Genomic DNA, 18,242 nt, shown 5'->3' on the forward strand with positions numbered 1-18,242 from the left:
TCTACAGATATATTTAAATTTTCAAATCTCTATAAAAGTTAAAACAATATTATTTTTCAAACCTAATATCATCAGATTCTGCAAGTCTTTAACGCAATTGAATTAGAGGAGTAGATTGTGTGTGAGTGTATATAATTATTAATAAGCAAATTAAATGTAAATATTACACGAAAATTTATAAAAGAGCTATGAATATTAATTCTTTATTAAAAATAACAATGTTTGATTTTTTTAACTAACACTTTGGTCACATTAGACTATATTTAATTATTAATATTTTAATATTATTTAATTAAATACATGTGTAAAAATATTGTATAACATTATTATATATATTATTTGAATCGAAACATATCTACCAATTATTGTTTGAGAAGTGAACAAAATACAATGAGTTATAACTTTATATTTTAATTCTGCCTTTCATTTAAAAAAAAACTAACAAATAAAATTCAATCAAAAATAAATTTATAATACTATAAAAGAAAAAAAAAAGTTAATAATCAATTGGTTATAATAATTAATATATTTAATTATAACTATTTTAATTGATTTACAAGATACATACACATTTTATTAAAAGGTATATATTTACGTATTTAAATTCAAATAGTTTTAGATTTTTCACACTTTTGTACTTAAAATTAACTATGTATTTATTTTGAATGATATTGTATGTCATTTATAAAATGTGACAGACTATGCTATAAAAATATTTTGTAAGACTTTATAATAAAAAGTATAAATTAAAAAATTAATTTTTAATGTAAATTAATAAGAGAAGATCAAAATTATTTAAATTTAAAATAAATAATTAGTTTTGTGAATTAAATTAAATAAGACACAAAAATTAAAATTAAACCTAATTAATACTAGTGTCTATTTAGTTTAAAGAAGAATGTTATGTTTTATTTTTTTTTAATTTCTAATTTCCTTCATAAACTTTTTAATAATGTAGTTTTGACTAATTTATTAACCATCTATAGTGCGATGTAACTTGTAAAATTTGCATCTCCTACCTATCTAAATCTAATAAATATTATTATTAGAAGATTTTGATTCATTCACAATATAACTCAAAAGCTAAAGATTAGATAAATAAATTATCTTTTCATTCAGTTTTGGATTGGAGTATAAATAGGGATTTGGTAGATTTTTTAGGAAGAGATATCTGTTAGTTTAAATTCAAATCCATATGAGAAAGAAATATATCAGATTCAATTTTTTTTGAGAATAATTATCATATTTAATTTGATATACCGTATCTTTATTTAGGTTATAAAATTATATTCCATCTTTATACTCAACAAAAAAAGTAACAAATTGATCAGACCTTCTTTTTCTCAAATCCTAATAACCGCTGCAAATTTAATATATATAACAATCAGTGGTAGCGCAAGTGATTAAATTAAGTGCATCAAATCTTTAGAAATTATTATTCTCCATAAATATTTGTCATCTGAGTCTTGTTTATCGTTGGGGGACAATAGGAGTACTGTTTCTTCTTCTGCAGCCATGTTTAACTTTGGTCTTATGGAGCAACAATTTCGTGCTCTTCAACTTCAACAAGGTACTCATATTCTTCAAGAAACTAATAACACTATCTTGTTCAAAGAATATATATATATATATATATATATATATATATATATATATATATATATATATATATATATATATATACTTATGCCCTAACTAATTTTTAACGTCTTTCTAGCTATGGAAGAACAAATTCATGTTGGGAGAAATATCCATTGGTATCATGGTAGTAGTTATTTTATAAATAGTGCTCCTTCGATGGAAGGGATTAATCCAATAATGAGAGGATTTTATACCGGTAGAAATATATGGAATAATGATTATAGATTTCTACCTTATAATAACAACTTCCTTCAACCATCATGGAGAGGATTGGTGGTTCCAATGGCGATGGATTGTCTCGACTGTCAATATTTGCAAGCGGTGATTGAAGAGGGTGACCCAAGATATATTGCTAGGATCCTTTTTGAAATAAAGGATGATTTACACGAGCTCATGAAGCACCAGTTTGGCAACTATTTGATTCAAAAGATTTTTGAAGCAAATACTGGTATCACTAATATCCAAGTAGATTCTATTGTTTACTTGATTATTTCTAGTACTCAAAAGTTCAGTGATGTCTGCAAGAACAATCATGGGTAAGTATCTATTATTAATAGATAAAAATCAATTTCATTTAAATGCAGTTACTATTCTGGAACCACTTGAGGTCAGAATTGACTTGACTTCGAAGTCAAGTGGACCAGATATTGGTAGTGAAGACAAAAAAAAATTATTCTCTTAATTTTTTTTATTTGATAATTTTCGTGTAATTTTCTATTTTGTTTTCTGCAGAACTCGGGTTGTGCAGATAATGGTGGAGAATATTAAATGCCCAGTAACAAAATATGCGGTATTGTATAAGATGAAGCCTATCATTGTTGAATTGATGAAAAATATTAATGGTGGTTATGTTATTGTGCAATGTGTGAAGGTTTTCCCACCCGCACTCAAAAAGGTTGGGTTGTAAATTGAGAATGGAAATTCAAATTCGATATATATTTTTATTTGAAATCTTGGTATCCAGTCTTGCAGCCGATTATTTGTCTTTACTTTTTATTGTCATCTATTAATGCCTTTCAAATTATATAACGTGTTCAGGTGATCTTGGACGAACTAGCAAAATATTGTGTTGATATTGCGACGCACAAGATTGGATGTTCAGTTCTTCAAATTTGTCTTAAAGACAGTGAGATACTAGCCATGGATTTGATAACTGCAATCATCTCAAATGCTATGTTTCTAGCAGAAGATCCTTACGGGTTCGAATCCACACTCTTGAACTCATATTTTTTGCTTATGTTAAAGTTGTTGAATAGATTGTTTGATTTTAAATTTAGTATTTTGATAAATGTTATACTTTTTTGTATGTTTGAAGAAACTATGTGGTGCAATTTATAATTAAAATGGAGTTTCCGTTTGTAAATGAACGGATGATGGCACAACTTTATGGAAAATTTGCTAGACTCTCTATGAACAAGCATGCTAGCAATGTGGTGGAAGATCTAATGAGATGTTCTAATCAAGATGATGTTGATTCTATAGTAGAAGAGCTAATAAGAAGCAACAATTTCTTGAATGTTATCCAAGATCCTTATGGGAATTATGTTGCACAAAGAGCACTAAAATGCACTCAGGTTTGACTTTCTTTTTCTCATTTTTTCAATGTTTCTTAAAAAAAAATCTAATATTCCTAAATTTTTTTGATCTTTTGATTCACATAGTATTTGTGTTAAAACAGTTATTCATATTTTCTTTAATCATTATTTTTTTGGTTTTGTTTATTGCAGGGCTACCTACGTAAAAGACTTTCTTTTAAAATTCGATCCTATCGCTACGACCTTCAAAATCATCCCCATGGAAAAATAGTGTTGGACAATGCCAAATATATAGCCAAAGATAATTTTTAAGCTTGATTCATGTGATGTGTTAGGATTACTAGTTTATAGAGAGTAGTGCAGTATGGTTGTTTTGGTAAATTTATGATGTTCCATGTTTGTTGGTTTATTGTTTAAGTAGAAAAAATAGTAGAACTATAACTCTTTTGTTATGTAGTGAAAACTTTAAAATGTTATTCATGCTGCCTCATTCAAATGTTAGTTATAACATCAATGTCTTTTTATAGAAAGAGGGATTGAGTCATTCGGCTGAAGCAGTTGATAATTCACTTCAATTAGTTTTGGATAAAGAGCCTAGGACTTATGTTCATGTTACACCTTTGATGGGAGGAAAATATTTTGTTGAAAGTGACCCCTCATGGGGGACTATGGAGGTTGACCAAATTTTGCTTGTGCCAATGGATGATATAATCATAGGAGGATGTAGTGAATTGATACATATGCACCCTATTTGTGTGGAAGAACATTCATTTTCTGGCCCACTAACTGCAAACTGGTTAACACATTCAACACTAGATTTTAGAAGAGGAATTTCTACATTGTCTCAATATGAAATTAATTGAAAATTTCTTTTCCACCCTTATAAAGTAGGATGCATTTATGAAAACTCCAAAATACTATTGGGTTTATTTAGAAATATATTTTCGAATGTACCAAAATTTAGTTTTTGCCAAAATTTAATTCAAAGATGACCATAAAATTTTCTGAGGTTAATTCGCAAGTACATCTTCGAACATACCCCTAAAGTCAGTTCCCAACATTTTCATTTAGATAATTTATCATTCTCAATAATAATTTTGAAAATATATCTATAAAAATCTCCCGGGGAGAATTGAATATATGACCACCGTGCATGATCATCTCTCTCACACTTCAAACTTCCTCCATAACCAAAAATCCTTAAAACAATTTCATTTTCAACCAACTTTTCGATTCCAAACCAACATTATTGGATTTTATCACATCAAAGGGAGCAAAAGAAGCTGCAATTTAAGATAAAGTTTACTCATTTCATCTCTCATTATTTGCATTAATCTTGATTTTGAGCTGAACAATGTGCGCTTTGTCCGGATATACAAAAGAAGTTACAAATTAAGGTAAAGTTCACTCATAACAATATGTAATGTTGAATTTATTTTAATGACTATTTATGTAATGTTGAGTGTTTTATTTTAATGTCAAGTAAATGTTGGTGTTGGTTTGGTTTTTAATTTGGTCATACTGTCATGTTTTTGGTTTTCGTTTGATTTGTAGTATTAAGCATTTTCGGATATACATCTCCGAAATATACCTTTGTAAATGTATCTCTGAATTTAATTTAGGTAAAATGAATAAATTATGCGTTCGAGTTGTATCTCCGAAAATTGAGAGCATTTTTTACATTTCACCAGGGGCCTGGGAGAAGGTAATAGGGTGCAAAAAGAAATTCTCAGTTAATTTGACTTTTCATATTGGGCCAAAATCATTGGGCACTAATTCTGACGGGACTTTGGGTAAAGATCTTTTGGAGGATTTTTTTTTTATTCGGGAAAAATGGGTTTAAGAAAGGATGTTGGTTTGGTGGGCTAAGGATGAGGTTTGTGGAAGGAAAAATGTTCATAACCCCACTAATTCAGTTATTATTATTCTTTTGGAGAAGAATTGCATTTGGCTCAAAGAAGGATTTATCTTCTCACTCTATGTCGGTTGCTAGTAGCGGTCAACTGACTCAGGTGGTTATCTGGTTAGAGCAACCCCTATCAAGGTATCAACCTTTATGAGATGAGACTCTAGGGAAGGCACATGCAATATGAATTGGAAGTTTAGGTTTGGCACTCTAAAGTTGTTGAGGATATAGATTAGACTTCACAATTCTCTAATGATATAGTTGTTTGTGATTCGATTGTTTGCCATACAATGTATGACATTGAGATGGACTATGATCACGTCGACTACTGTAATGACAAACTTAAGTGGGTATGATAAAAATGTTAGTATGTTGGTAATCATTTTTGGCATCTTGGTTTTTACTTTATGGATAGGAGAAACAAATATAGTCTCTGGGTTGGTTGTTTCGCCAATATATCCAATTTCCTTCATGTCCTTTGATGGTTTTCCCCTATAGTTAAAATGACATAAATATTCTCAGCTCCTAAATTTAGCATGCGAACAAATTTAATCATTCCATGAAGTTCAAAATTTAAATTTTCAACTTCTTTCTTCAACTCAGAAATAGTGAACATGAGACGAGTTTAGTCTTTGAGTACAGATTCAATCCTTCCTTATGATTTTCAACAACTTGTGATTCTTTAGTCCACCTAAGATACATAGTCTCATAAGTTTCAACAAGATCATCGTCCGATAGATTATCATCAATGACATTCCCGTTATCATATGGGACGACATTGTAGAATTTTCTTTATTTCCTTAGATAATTTAGACATTTAACTTGAATGTGTCCAAATTCTTTGCATTTTTGACATTGAATCCCTTTGACTATGTTAAGATGGTTGAAGTTTCGTCTTTTACCATCTTTTCATCGTCGTTGAAAATTACAACCTTTCGAATTATGATGTTTATTGTCTTTAACATTAGTAGATAAATTATTCACAGGTCTCCTATAAAGTCTTCTCGTGACCTTGCTAAAGTTCTTAGTAAGCATGAAAATATATTTAGTTAGATTTTCATCTGTGTCATGATCTACTTGGTCTCCATAGTCAGATAATATCCACTTTGAACATAAAACTCTTATTCTTTTTCTTGAATTTTTCATTAATTGTCAACCAAAGGTGAGCAAGGAGTCATTATTCTTTGTCATTAATATCCACAAAGTTAAGTTGGAAGATATGCGTTGGAGTGATATGGTGATTATTGTCTCTACTCCTCCACTAACATAACATGCTAATTATAAAAAATGGCCAAAGAATAAAATTAGAGGCATCTGAAACTAATTATATTATATATGAGAAGCAATTCACCATGCCCTTAGACCATAGAATCAATTAAGCAATTAGTTAATTGCAAACTACATCTAAAAAATTCTTCTAAATCACAAAGAGTGTATCCTCTTTCGTGAAAGGGGTGTATAAACCAAGGATTTAGAGAAAACTTGGTACCTGACCCAGGATAATCGGAGGATTTAGAGGAAACTTCAATGTGAATAATTTTTTTTTTCCAATTTGTGCCCTCCAATGTCCATATGTAATGGTGATAGGATTTAGAGGAAACTTCAATGTATAAGCCAAATTATTCACATTGAAAAAATTATCAGTGGATTAAAATGATAAAAAAATTATCAATGTTGATTAGTTGAGAATTAAAATGTTGATATTGGTTGAACATAATGCTTGGATGCTTGTTGCTCATAAGTTTTTATTCTTGAAATTCAATGCACTTTTGTTTGACTGATAATTGTTGAAGATGAAGATGTTAATTGTTGCAATTTGTTCTTAACATGAATTGATGATAATTGTTGTGTGTTCATGCATCAAAATGCTATTAAGAATGTGATAATAAAAATTAAACCAAGTTGTTGTTGTTTCTCATGTTTGTAGACTTGAATTTATTTTTTGAACAATTGGTGAAAGGTGAGCATTGGATAAATTATGCACATTGTTTAACCCTTAATTGTTGTTGTTCTTTGATTCGAATGTTGAATGAACATGATTGTTGATTAATTGGTATTGACAAATGAATTTAAATGTTGAATGATTTTTATAATTGGCATGCAATTTCGTTGGTTTCATGAGTAACGTAATTGTGTCGCTTCACTTGAAAATGCTATAATTTCCTAATCGTGATGAGTTTTTACGAATGTGATTAATGTAACTTGAGTATGTTGATGATTCCAGAGCCATTGGTTAGATCTAACCTCTCATCCCTTTCGTCGAAGAACTTCATATTAGTCACATGTTCTCTCTTATGCAGTTGAAGATTCTCGACTAAAGTTTGCTTATAGTATTCAGAAGGCGCATACTCGGATAGAATCAACTGTGGTAGTTCTTGCAGAGGCTCCATTTTGTCATACGACAATAGTAGCTTTTTACCCGCTCTTGAACCCACTCGATAAAAGGTGTCAAAGCAATGACATCCTTCTTACCAAGGTAGACTCCATCTCTTACATGGATTATCCCAGGCGACTACCACTCTTTTCAACAATGCTGGATTGGTTCCTTTCTCGAAACAGACTGTTTCCTCCACTTCTTTGTACAAGGGTTTATCTTTCAGAACATAACCCAACTGGCGGAGAGAAAGCACAAGATTATAGTTGATACAACCCTTAGTCTCGATGAGAGGAACGTTGTTGAACTTGCCGCAGCTGACGATAACATCCAAAATATCAATCCTATATTTCTGCCATTGGATGTCATAAGAAGTGAGTGATATGACCCTCTGAGTCCATCGCAGTATTTTTGGTATCCGCAAAAGGTCCTTTGGTAGGCAAAAGAGACAGAAACCATTTGAACAAAAGCTGAAGACAACATCTTATAGCCCCAACTTTCCCATGCCTAGAATGAATAGAAAAATACATATCGGCGAGCAGAGTGGGTACCAGATTTTTCCACATGAAAATGCAAACAACAAAAAAGTCTACAAAGTTAGGAATATGAGGAAACAACACAATCTCGTAAATTGAAAACAGCCAACAGTGCATTGAAAGAATCCTACTTCTCCTTTTTAGCTTCTTCTTTCACCTTACTCACCAGAAATTTTAACGGAAAACCACTGGTACTATTGTTCAACTTCCAATTGCCGGACATATCTTTCAGGTTGAAAGATGTGTCTGACAATTGGAAGTTGTACAGTGGTACCGGTGGTTTACCGTTTATGGTGAATCAAGTGAAAGAAGAAGCTAAGAAGGAGAACTGAGATGCTTTCAATGCGTTTTTTGCTGTTTCGATTTACGGGATTGTGTTGTTTCCTCATAATCCTAACTTTGTAGACTTTGTTCCTGTTTGCATTTTTCATGGGGAAAAATTTGGTAAACACTTTGCTCGCTGATACGTATTTTGCTATTCATTCCAGGCACGGGAAAGGTGGGACTATAAGTTGTTGTCTTTAGCTTTAGTTTAAATTGTTTCCGTTTCTTTTGCCTTCGAAAGGACCTTTTGCGGATACCAAAAAGACTTTGCGATGGACTCTAAGGGTCATGTCGCTCACTTCTTATGACATCCAATGGCACAAGTATATGATTGATATTTCGGTTCTTATCGTCAGCTGCGGCAAGTTTAACAATGTTCCTCTCATTGGGACTAAGGGTTGTATCAACTACAATCATGTGCTTTCGCTCCGCCAGTTGGGCTATGTTCTGAAAGATAAACCCTTGGACAGAGAAATGGAGGAAACAGTCTATTTCGAGAAAGGAACCAATCCAGCATTGTTGAAAAGAGTGGTAGTTGCTTGGGACAAAATCTATAGGAGAGGTAAAGTCTACCTTGGTAAGAAGGATGCCATTGCTTTGACACCTTATATCGAGTGGGTTCAAGAGCAGGTCAAAAAGCTACTATTGTCGTATGACAGGATGGAGCCTCTGCAAGAACAACCACTGTTGATTCTATCTGAATACATGCCTACTGAATACTATAAGCAGGCTTTAGTCGGGAATCTTCGACTGCAGGAGAGAGAATAGGTGACGTATTTGAAGTTCTTCGACAAAAGGACTGAGAAGTTAGATCTAACCAATGACTTCGAAATCATTAACATACTAAATTCACATTAATCGCATTCGCAAAAACTCATCATGGTTACGAAATTAAAGGAATTTTCAAGTTTAGCGACACAATTACGTTACTCATGAAACCAAAGAAATTGCACACCAATTATGAACATCATTCAACATTTAATCTCATTTGTCAACACCAATTAATCAACAATCATGTTCATTCAACATTTGAATCAAAGAACAACAACAATTAAGGGTTAAGCAATGTGCATAATTTGTCCAATAGTCACCTTTCACCAATTGTTCAAGAAATAAATTCAAGTCAACAAACATGAGCAACAACAACAACTTGGTTTAATTTTTATCATCACATTTTTGATAGCATTTTGATGCATGAACACACAACAATTATTAGCAATTCATGTTAACAACAAATTACAACAATTAACACATTCATCTTCAACAATTATCAATCAAAAAAAGTGCATTGAATTTCAAGAATCAAAATTGAAGCCAACGAAATTTCAAAGAGAATGTCGCCGGAATGGGCTCAATTGGATAAAAATCGAAGAAGTTATGCAATTTTGAATTTTGTCAAACAATGCGTGAAAACGCATTTTGACAGAAAAATCATGATACTTCCGCAATATTCTGGAATTTCTGGTGTAGAATTGACCTTAGGTTCCAACATACGAAATGTCGGGAACGTTGAGATGGAATTACCATTAAAATTTCAGCCCAATCGGATAAATGGTGTGAAAGATATGAACTTTTTGGCCGATTTCGAACGACTTTTTTATGCTGTTTCGCTATTGTCCAGCGACGAAATTGGCCTAAAAGTCTCACTTCCGGGCGGAATTAAGGCAAACCAAATTCGTTTATAGGTCCGTTGGCACGTTTTCATTCAACCATGCGATTTTTGTTCAATTCCGAGTCGATAATTTTTTACGCTTATTTTACGATTTCGTGTTTTCGGCTTCTGATTGACACATATCTTGTGCTTTGAATTGTGTGCTATTTCCTTTGAGTTTGCTTGATTTGGATCTAATCAATGCTTACTTCATGAATTCACATGTTCATTTACCATTTTGAATGCTTTTGGTTTAATATACCGTATGTGTTGATATTTTGCGTTGTTGCTGTCCTGTGCACCATCTTGCGCTTTCAATGCGATTTGCACTCCTTTTTTGACTATTTGTTTCTATTTTACTTCATGATACAATTGTGCAACTACGGTTGTGTTTCTTTTGTTTCTAATTATGTGTGCTAATTTTTGCAAGGGACATTGAGTGAGGTTGCCGATTGACGCGCTTTGCTTTGTGTTTTGCTTTATTTGTGGGATGCGATATTATTCCCTCTATCCCAATTCTCCCATCTCACCCGTTGAGACATGGCATATACACCTGTTTGTTGCATGTCTGTATTGTGACTTATATTGCAGGTGTATTACCCGGACGTGTTGTCGTACACTTCGATTCCGACACGATTTATTTTCATGTTGTCAACGCACTTTATCGATGCTATGTCGTCCACTGGATATCTGACGCTTTTTATTTCTTGTTGCTAACTTGCACGCGGACCTCTGGGTTTCTTTCATTTATTTGCTGTTATTTACAGATTATTATCTGTTCAGTATTGTTTCTTGTTTCCCTTTTACTCTTTTTCTGCATCATATTTTCCCATGAGAAATAGGATAGACATTCATTTGTTTCTGTTTCAATTTCTAGTTAGAAGTCCTCACTAGGAAGCCATGTTTTTGTGTGTTCATCTATGTCCTTGCAGGTGCCAATGTGCCAAAAGACCTCTAGTGGGCAACATCATTAAGTCCTCATGCATTCGTTCAGTTAGCGCGCGTTACACGTTGTTGCTTCAGAATCGTCCCCCGATATTTGTTTCGAGTCGCAAGTGGAATAGGATCTTGCAATCAGATGCCCATGTTTTTTCAAGCTTGCACTGATCAAAGGCTGATGCTCTGCATACGCAAGCACAATTTATCGAGTACCCATTTGTTCCCATGGTTAGCTCGCATAGCCTTTATTGTAAGACCCGTTGGCTGAGCTCCCACCTTTTATCCCCCGCTTGGTTGCCTCGGACGATCTTTGTCGTTGGCTATAGCACCCCAATTCCCTGGTCACAACCTCAGTATCCAAATCGTGGTTAGTTGTTTGCCAACTTAGGTAGAAACTTCCCTTCGTAATAAGATTTTTTTCATGCATCTTTAAAACACAAACCACACTGTTTCGTTTCTTTTGCCTCACAGTGCTTTAGAGCAGGTTATTTCCTTCCTACCTCCCTCACTGTTTAGCTAAAAAAACACCAAACAAACATAAACTAGTTAACCAAGTTATGGTATCTCTGATTCCTTAAAAGGATATGTCGGCAGCAAGGAAGGGCCTGTGCAAGTACAACTCTTTCTTTTCCCTAAATTTCATGCATACTAGTTTAGCATTAGACTTAGATTCTTTTACACCCATAGATTAGACAACAAGCATGGATCTCATCAAGTACGATGGACGTGAGGGTGCTAACACCTTTCCCTCACGTAACCGACGCCCTTACATGTTTCTCTAGTTCGCTTCGACCTTTCTTATCGTTTCCCTCAGGTTTATTCTGTGTTTCCTTTCCCTCCCTTGGGATAGATAGGCACGATATTTCTTGTGCCAATTTCACATTTTTACTTGGATGAACATTTCGGGAGCGACATTAGTCCATATAGATTAATACCTATTTTCACTCCTGCCATATGGGCTCTGTTTGAAAAAACCTCATACCAAAAAAAAAAGTTGCAAGAATAGCCTTAACAAATTTCAAAAGTTTCATTTTGCCTCTTTAATCAGGCCACATCATCAAAAAGTCTGATGTGGCAACTTTTTTTAATTTTTAATTTTTTTTTATTGTTTGGTTCTTAAAATGTTAAATATGAAAGCTTAAAAAGTTGGTTCCATGGGGTGTTGAACCCAAGACCCAAAACATACATGAAAAACACCTTTACCCCTAGGTTGCACTTTGGTTTTTGTCTAAGGGTGTTTGTCATGTATTCTATGGGTCCTGGATTTAACACCCCATTTTTACAACTTTTTTTTGGCAGGGGTTTTTCAAACTAAACAATATGGTAGGAGTGAAAATAGGTATTAACCCGTCTATATATTATACAATGTTGTTCATTAACCAATGACTTAGAAAATATATGAAATCCACAATTCAATAAAAGAATGTAAACGTAGGATTTATCTCAAGTAAGCAGATTGGTTGGTGAGATAAGGAACATGGACAAAGTTATAATCAAAAGATCTAGTGTTGAAACCCTAAATGAAAGCAAGAATCTACGGTTTAACAGCTAACATTTTCCTCATAAAAATATATGAAAGTAAGAATTCAAAAATAGTAGTAGACAAAAAAGTTAATTGATAGCTTATAGTTTATGGGTGATGATTGATATATAACTGACAATTTATATAGCTTATAACTATGATTGAGATTGATAGCTAAGTTAATTGGAGTGTTTTGTAAAATTAACGATTCGATTATTTTATAAATGTAAATTCTTTTTTAATAAAAAAAAATATAAAAGATAAAATTGAGTTTTTATTAAAATAATAAAGATAAAAAAAAGAAAAAATGATAAGTTAAAATACTTTTAAATAGCGTTTGAAAAATAAATTATAAATTAGTAAAATAACTTATAATCTCGTGATAAATAGACACCTACTAAACATGTCTAAATAATAAGTAAAAAATGTGTCTTAGCAAGTGGAACTTAAACCTTGAAATTTTTAGATTTGTTTACAAGGCTTGCCACAAAAATTCTAGAAAGGTCCCAAATAGAAAAGATAGTCAATCTTATATATCTCATAGTAGAGGATTGGAAAATAAGTGTTTGTAGCACATCAGAAAAGTTAAAATGTTAGATAATTGCTAGGCTAAATTTAGATCAAAAGGCATTAAAAGAAATTGACATTAAACAAAATTCATACTTTCTTCATAGTTCTCATCAAGGAGAAGATACACTTAAATAGCTAGGGTTTTCACCCCACTAATGGGCCATGGGCCAAAAACTCACACAACAAAAATAAAAATTCTGATACAACACCCCTCTTTAATAATAATAATCTTTTAAAGAACTAGGAATCTTTTTAATTCTTTTGGGCCTATTGGGCTGCATAACAATACTTATCTCCTCTTGAAGAACCTTGTCCTCAAGGTTCATGGACCCAGGCAGTGGTGGGCTTTGGAATTGGTCAAGGGGCCCAATCCGAGAAGTATGTGGAGAGGTAGGTTTTGGAGATAAGAAGGAATCTGTGTGGTTTGAAAGGGCAGAAAAGTCTTCCTTGGGCAGTGTGTTATCACGTGGTAGGTGAGGGAAAAGAGGGGCATGGGGCGGTGGAGTGTTGGGAAGATAAGTAGTAGTTGGAGACAGCTGTGTGTGGGGTTTGATGGGGACCGTGAGATTAACATCCAACGGTGCATGTGGCGTGGGGAAAGATCCGTTGAGATCTGAAGGGTACAGGTTGTCACGAGAGTCTTTAATGTACTTGGGAGGTGTTTCAAAGTTGTACTTGTGAGATGGATTATTTGCACTTAAGTCTAACTCTATTTTCACAAAGTCATTTACTTCACTCTCTTTCTCTTCTGAAAACGCTAACTTCTTCTCTCCAACTTCTTTCACTTTTTCTCTTCCGTCCCTGTTTGAGTTGCAGCGATCTCGCTTCCCTTCTTCCTCAGCGAAGTTTTGCAAAGAGTCTTCACTCGTTTTTGACCGTAAGGAGCCTGATAGGCGTGTTACCTTCAACGCTTCCTTTTGTTTGTTGTTGTCTAATGTGTGTTCTGTTGTGTCGCAGGTGTCGTCTTCAACTCCAGAGTGGAAAGGGATGCTCGTATGAGGCGGAAGTGGTCGGAAATCTGCTTCTGGGGTGGTGCCGAAATATGGACGTAAAAGTGAAACATGGACCACAGGGTGGATTCTTGACGAAGAAGGGAGATTTAACAAGTATGCGACCGCACCAACTCTTTTTATGACCGTGAATGGACCAAAGAAACGTTGAGCCAGCTTTTGAGACGTCCGTTTAAGCACCGATTGTTGTCGGTACGGTTGGAGTTTGAGAAGAACCAGATCTTGAGGTTTAAAGGTAAAATCCATCCTTTTTGTGTTAGCTTGCTTTTCCATCTGAACACGGCTTCTTTGTAGATTCGCTTTTAATGTTTTCAGTATTTCGTGATGTTGTTGCCAGGTTGCATCTAAAGACGGTTCGTGCACGGATCCCTTCAAGTAATCCAGGATTGATGGTGGATCTCGACCGTAAAGAGCACGAAAAGGGGTTGTCTGAATCGCCGAATGAAACGACGTGTTGTACCAATACTCTGCGAGATGGAGGAAGGTATACCATCTACGAGGATGAGTGCTTGCAAAACATCGGAGGTATGTCTCAACTGATCTGTTTAGAACTTCTGTTTGACCATCCGTTTCTGGGTGGTAAGCTGTACTGAACTTCAATGTTGTGCCTTGTATTTTGTGAAACTCTTTCCAGAAGGTACTAAGGAACAACGGGTCTCTGTCTGATACGATGGATTTTGGTGGGCCATGAAGCCGAGTGATCTCTACAGTGAATCTCGTCGCGATATCCTTTGCTGTAAACTTAGTGGGAAGGGCAAGGAAATGTGCTGACTTAGACAAGCGATCGCAAACCACCCAAATGCAAGTGTGGCCAAAAGAGTTGGGTAAATGGGTTATGAAATCCATGGAGATGTCTTCCCAGACCTGAGATGGAATAGGTAAAGGTTGTAACAGCCCCTTCTTCTTCTGAGTTATGTACTTGTTATGTTGGCATATGTCGCAATGTTTAACCACCATTTTTACCTCCTTATAAATGCCTGGCCAGGAGAAAGATGCAGACAGACGAGCCAGAGTCGCTTTTACCCCGGAGTGACCCGCAGTCGGAGTAGCATGGAATTCATGAATCACCTTCGAGCGTAACTGATCTACTTCAGGTATGAACAACCTATCTTTGTAGAATAATAGCCCATTGGAAAATTTGAAGTTAGCACTCTCTGTTCTGTTGTTGATAACTCCGCTGACCATTTGTTTTCCTGCTTTATCTGTTGTATATAACCTGCGCAACCTGGACAAGAGATATGGTATGGATGAAGAGAGGGAAAGCAGAACGGGTTCCTCAGCGGTGTACTTGCGGCTCAAAGCATCAGCAAGGACGTTGGATTTACCAGGTTTGTAAAATATTTCGAAATTGAACCCCTGTAGTTTAGATGCCCATTTTTGTTGTTCTGGCGTTTGAATTTTCTGTAACAACAAATTTCTTAAACTCTTCTGGTCTGTGTAGATATGAAATTCTTGCCCAATTAAGTACTGACGCCATTTTTTTATTGCTTCTGTGACAGCAAACATTTCCCTGACATAGACCGATGCTGCTTGCATGCGAGGGCACATTTTCTTGCTGAATAAAGCAATGGGATGGCCTTCCTGGGACAGAACGGCACCAATCGCGATTCCGGATGCATCTGTTTCGACAATGAATTTCTTTGTAAAATTAGGTAGAGTTAAGACCGGCATGTCGGTCATCTTTTTCTGTAAATTTGTAAAGGCTTCGGCCGCCTCTGTACTCCAGACAAACTTAGTGGAACGTAACAAGTCGGTGAGAGGAGCGGCGAGTGTGGCGTACTTTTTTACAAAACGTCGATAAAATCCGGTGAGCCCCAAAAATCCTCTGAGAGCCGTGAGAGAACGTGGTTGAGGCCAATCCAAAATGGCCTTGATTTTTTCTGCATCAGGTGCAACAGTGCCCATAGAAATAACATGTCCAAGATAATGAACCTTAGTAACTGCAAACACACATTTGGAAAGCTTAACAACATAAAAATTAGTCTTCAATAAGTCAAAGATAACCTGCAAATGAGTTAGATGTTCAGTCATAGTGGAGCTATAAATGAGAATGTCATCAAAAAAGACTAAAACAAATTTGCGTAGATAGGGTCGCAAAAGATCGTTCATAGCCGATTGGAAAGTAGAGGGTGCGTTAGTCAAGCCAAAGGGCATGACCAAGAATTCATAGTGTCCGTCGAAAGTACGAAAAGCTGTTTTATGTGTATCTTTTGATGCCATTCGAATCTGGTGATAGCCTGAGCGAAGATCTAATTTGGTGAAAATCTTGGCCTCGCCAAGTTCATCTAGTAATTCATCGATTGTGGGTATGGGGAATCTGTCTTTCACTGTTACAGCATTAAGGGCGCGATAGTCAACACAAACGCCATGTTCCGTCTTTTTTTTTTACTAACAAAACTGGTGATGAAAAAGGGCTATGACTAGGTGTAATGAGTCCTTCCTTTAACATATCAGCGATTATTGTTGTCATTGCTGTCTTTTGTGAATGGGGATATCTGTAGGGTTTTACATTGATAGGGGGTGTGTTTGGGAAAAGGTTAATATGATGGTCATGTGGTCTTGGTGGGGGAAGTTTTGTTTGATTTTGGAATATTGTGGGATATTGGTGGAGCAGTTTGGAAAGTTGGGGGTTCATATTTGTGGGTAAAGTGGTCAAGGGATGTGGGTCAATTGGAGTAATTGTTGTAGGGTTTGGCTGAAGGATCATAAGGTGTAAAGAGGCAATAGAATTCTGGTGGATGAGTTATTTAAGTTGGTGGAAAGAAGTGTGTTGGGGAAGAGAACATGAATCTCCTTGGATTGTCATGGGTACATTGTTGTGAGTGAAAGTAATAGAGGGTATTGAAAAATCTGCTTGGATAGGGCCAAGTGTACGCAACCATGCCATGCCTAAAACCACATCAGCCCCTTCTATTGGAAGAAGGTAAAAAGGCAGCTTAAATTGTTTTTCCTGTAACATGAGTTTGACATCATTACAAATTCCCTCACATTGAAGATGAGAGCCATTGCCAACCATAACCGAAAAGTGTGGTATAGGAGTAGTATGGAGGTTGAGGTGATGTGCTATTCTTGGTTGGAGAATGTTGTGTGTACTACCCGTATCGACCAGAACCATCACTGTTAAGCCACCAATTAGACCTTTGAATTTTAGTGTTTGAGGTGAGAACTGACCCGTTAAAGCTTGTGTGGATAATTGAAAATAAGTGTCCGCTGGTTCTGTTTCTTTACCACTTTCTTGCTGTTCTTCACCCAACTGCTCTTGGTCGATGATTTCATCATCACATAAAAGAATTAAGAATCTGCCTGTAGCACACTTATGACCGGGAATGAACTTTTCATCGCAATTGAAACATAATCCTTGAGCTCTTCGTTCTTGAATTTGAGCTTGAGATAACTTTTTTATTGGGAGGTGGGAAGTAGAAGGGTTTTTGGGCTGAAAAGGAGTTTGGGCCGAAGGGTTATAATGGGTTTTCTGGTTTGGGGCAGTAGAGGCATTATGAGTGGGTTTAGAATAAGGGCTAACATAGGGTTTTGAAAATTTGGTTTTAGAATCCTTAAGCTTAGCTTCAATCAGTTTTGCTAATCCAATAGCTTGTGAGATGTTTGTGGGCCGTTGAATTGCCATTTCATTTCTAATATCAGCATTAAGACCAGAAATGAAGCAATTTAAAATAGCATCTTGTGGCAGGCCCACCACTTGATTGCCCAACTGTTCAAATTTTGTTTGAAACTCAGCAACTGTTCCCTCTTGTTTCAATTTAAACAATGCTGCTTGATGGTTGTCATAAGTCGATGGGCCGAATCGCAACTCTAAGGCCCTTGTAAAAGAGGTCCAATCAGATAGTAAATGACTATTATGCATCCATTTAAACCAACTTAAGGCATCACCTTTCATATAAAATGAAATTAGTGACAAACGATTTTCCGGTGGCATATTATAAAAATTAAAAAATTGTTCCGCTTGAAACAACCAATCAAGAGGTGCAGATCCGTCAAACATAGGGAGTTCTAGTTTTGGAGTTCGCGGTGTCGGTAAGGGTGGAATATGGGAGAGATTTTGATATGAAACGTGGGGGGAAAATTGTGAAAAAGGGGGCTGTTGGGACAAGGGAATGTGGAAGGGCTGAGTGGATGACAAAATAGGTGGGATAGGGGGATAGGGTAAAAATGTTGTGGGAATGGGGGGATTAGAGTATCTCATGGGTGTTGCTTGTGGGTGTGTGGTAGAAAAGGT

The 18,242-nt window shown here is 35.2% G+C and overlaps 1 protein-coding gene across 1 annotated transcript; it reads left to right on the top strand.

Moving 5' to 3' along the window:
* Positions 1 to 1,719: 1,719 nt before the first annotated feature.
* LOC131647661 (pumilio homolog 12-like) lies at positions 1,720 to 8,324 on the top strand. Its single transcript, XM_058917533.1, has 6 exons — positions 1,720 to 2,177; positions 2,374 to 2,536; positions 2,680 to 2,840; positions 2,957 to 3,215; positions 3,704 to 3,972; positions 8,225 to 8,324. Exons 1-6 carry the CDS (start codon positions 1,720 to 1,722, stop codon positions 8,322 to 8,324), a joined length of 1,410 nt encoding a protein of 469 aa, XP_058773516.1.
* The last annotated feature ends 9,918 nt before the right edge of the window (positions 8,325 to 18,242 follow it).

This window comes from Vicia villosa, linkage group LG1, assembly GCF_029867415.1.
Source record: "Vicia villosa cultivar HV-30 ecotype Madison, WI linkage group LG1, Vvil1.0, whole genome shotgun sequence".
Lineage (NCBI taxonomy): Eukaryota > Viridiplantae > Streptophyta > Magnoliopsida > Fabales > Fabaceae > Vicia > Vicia villosa.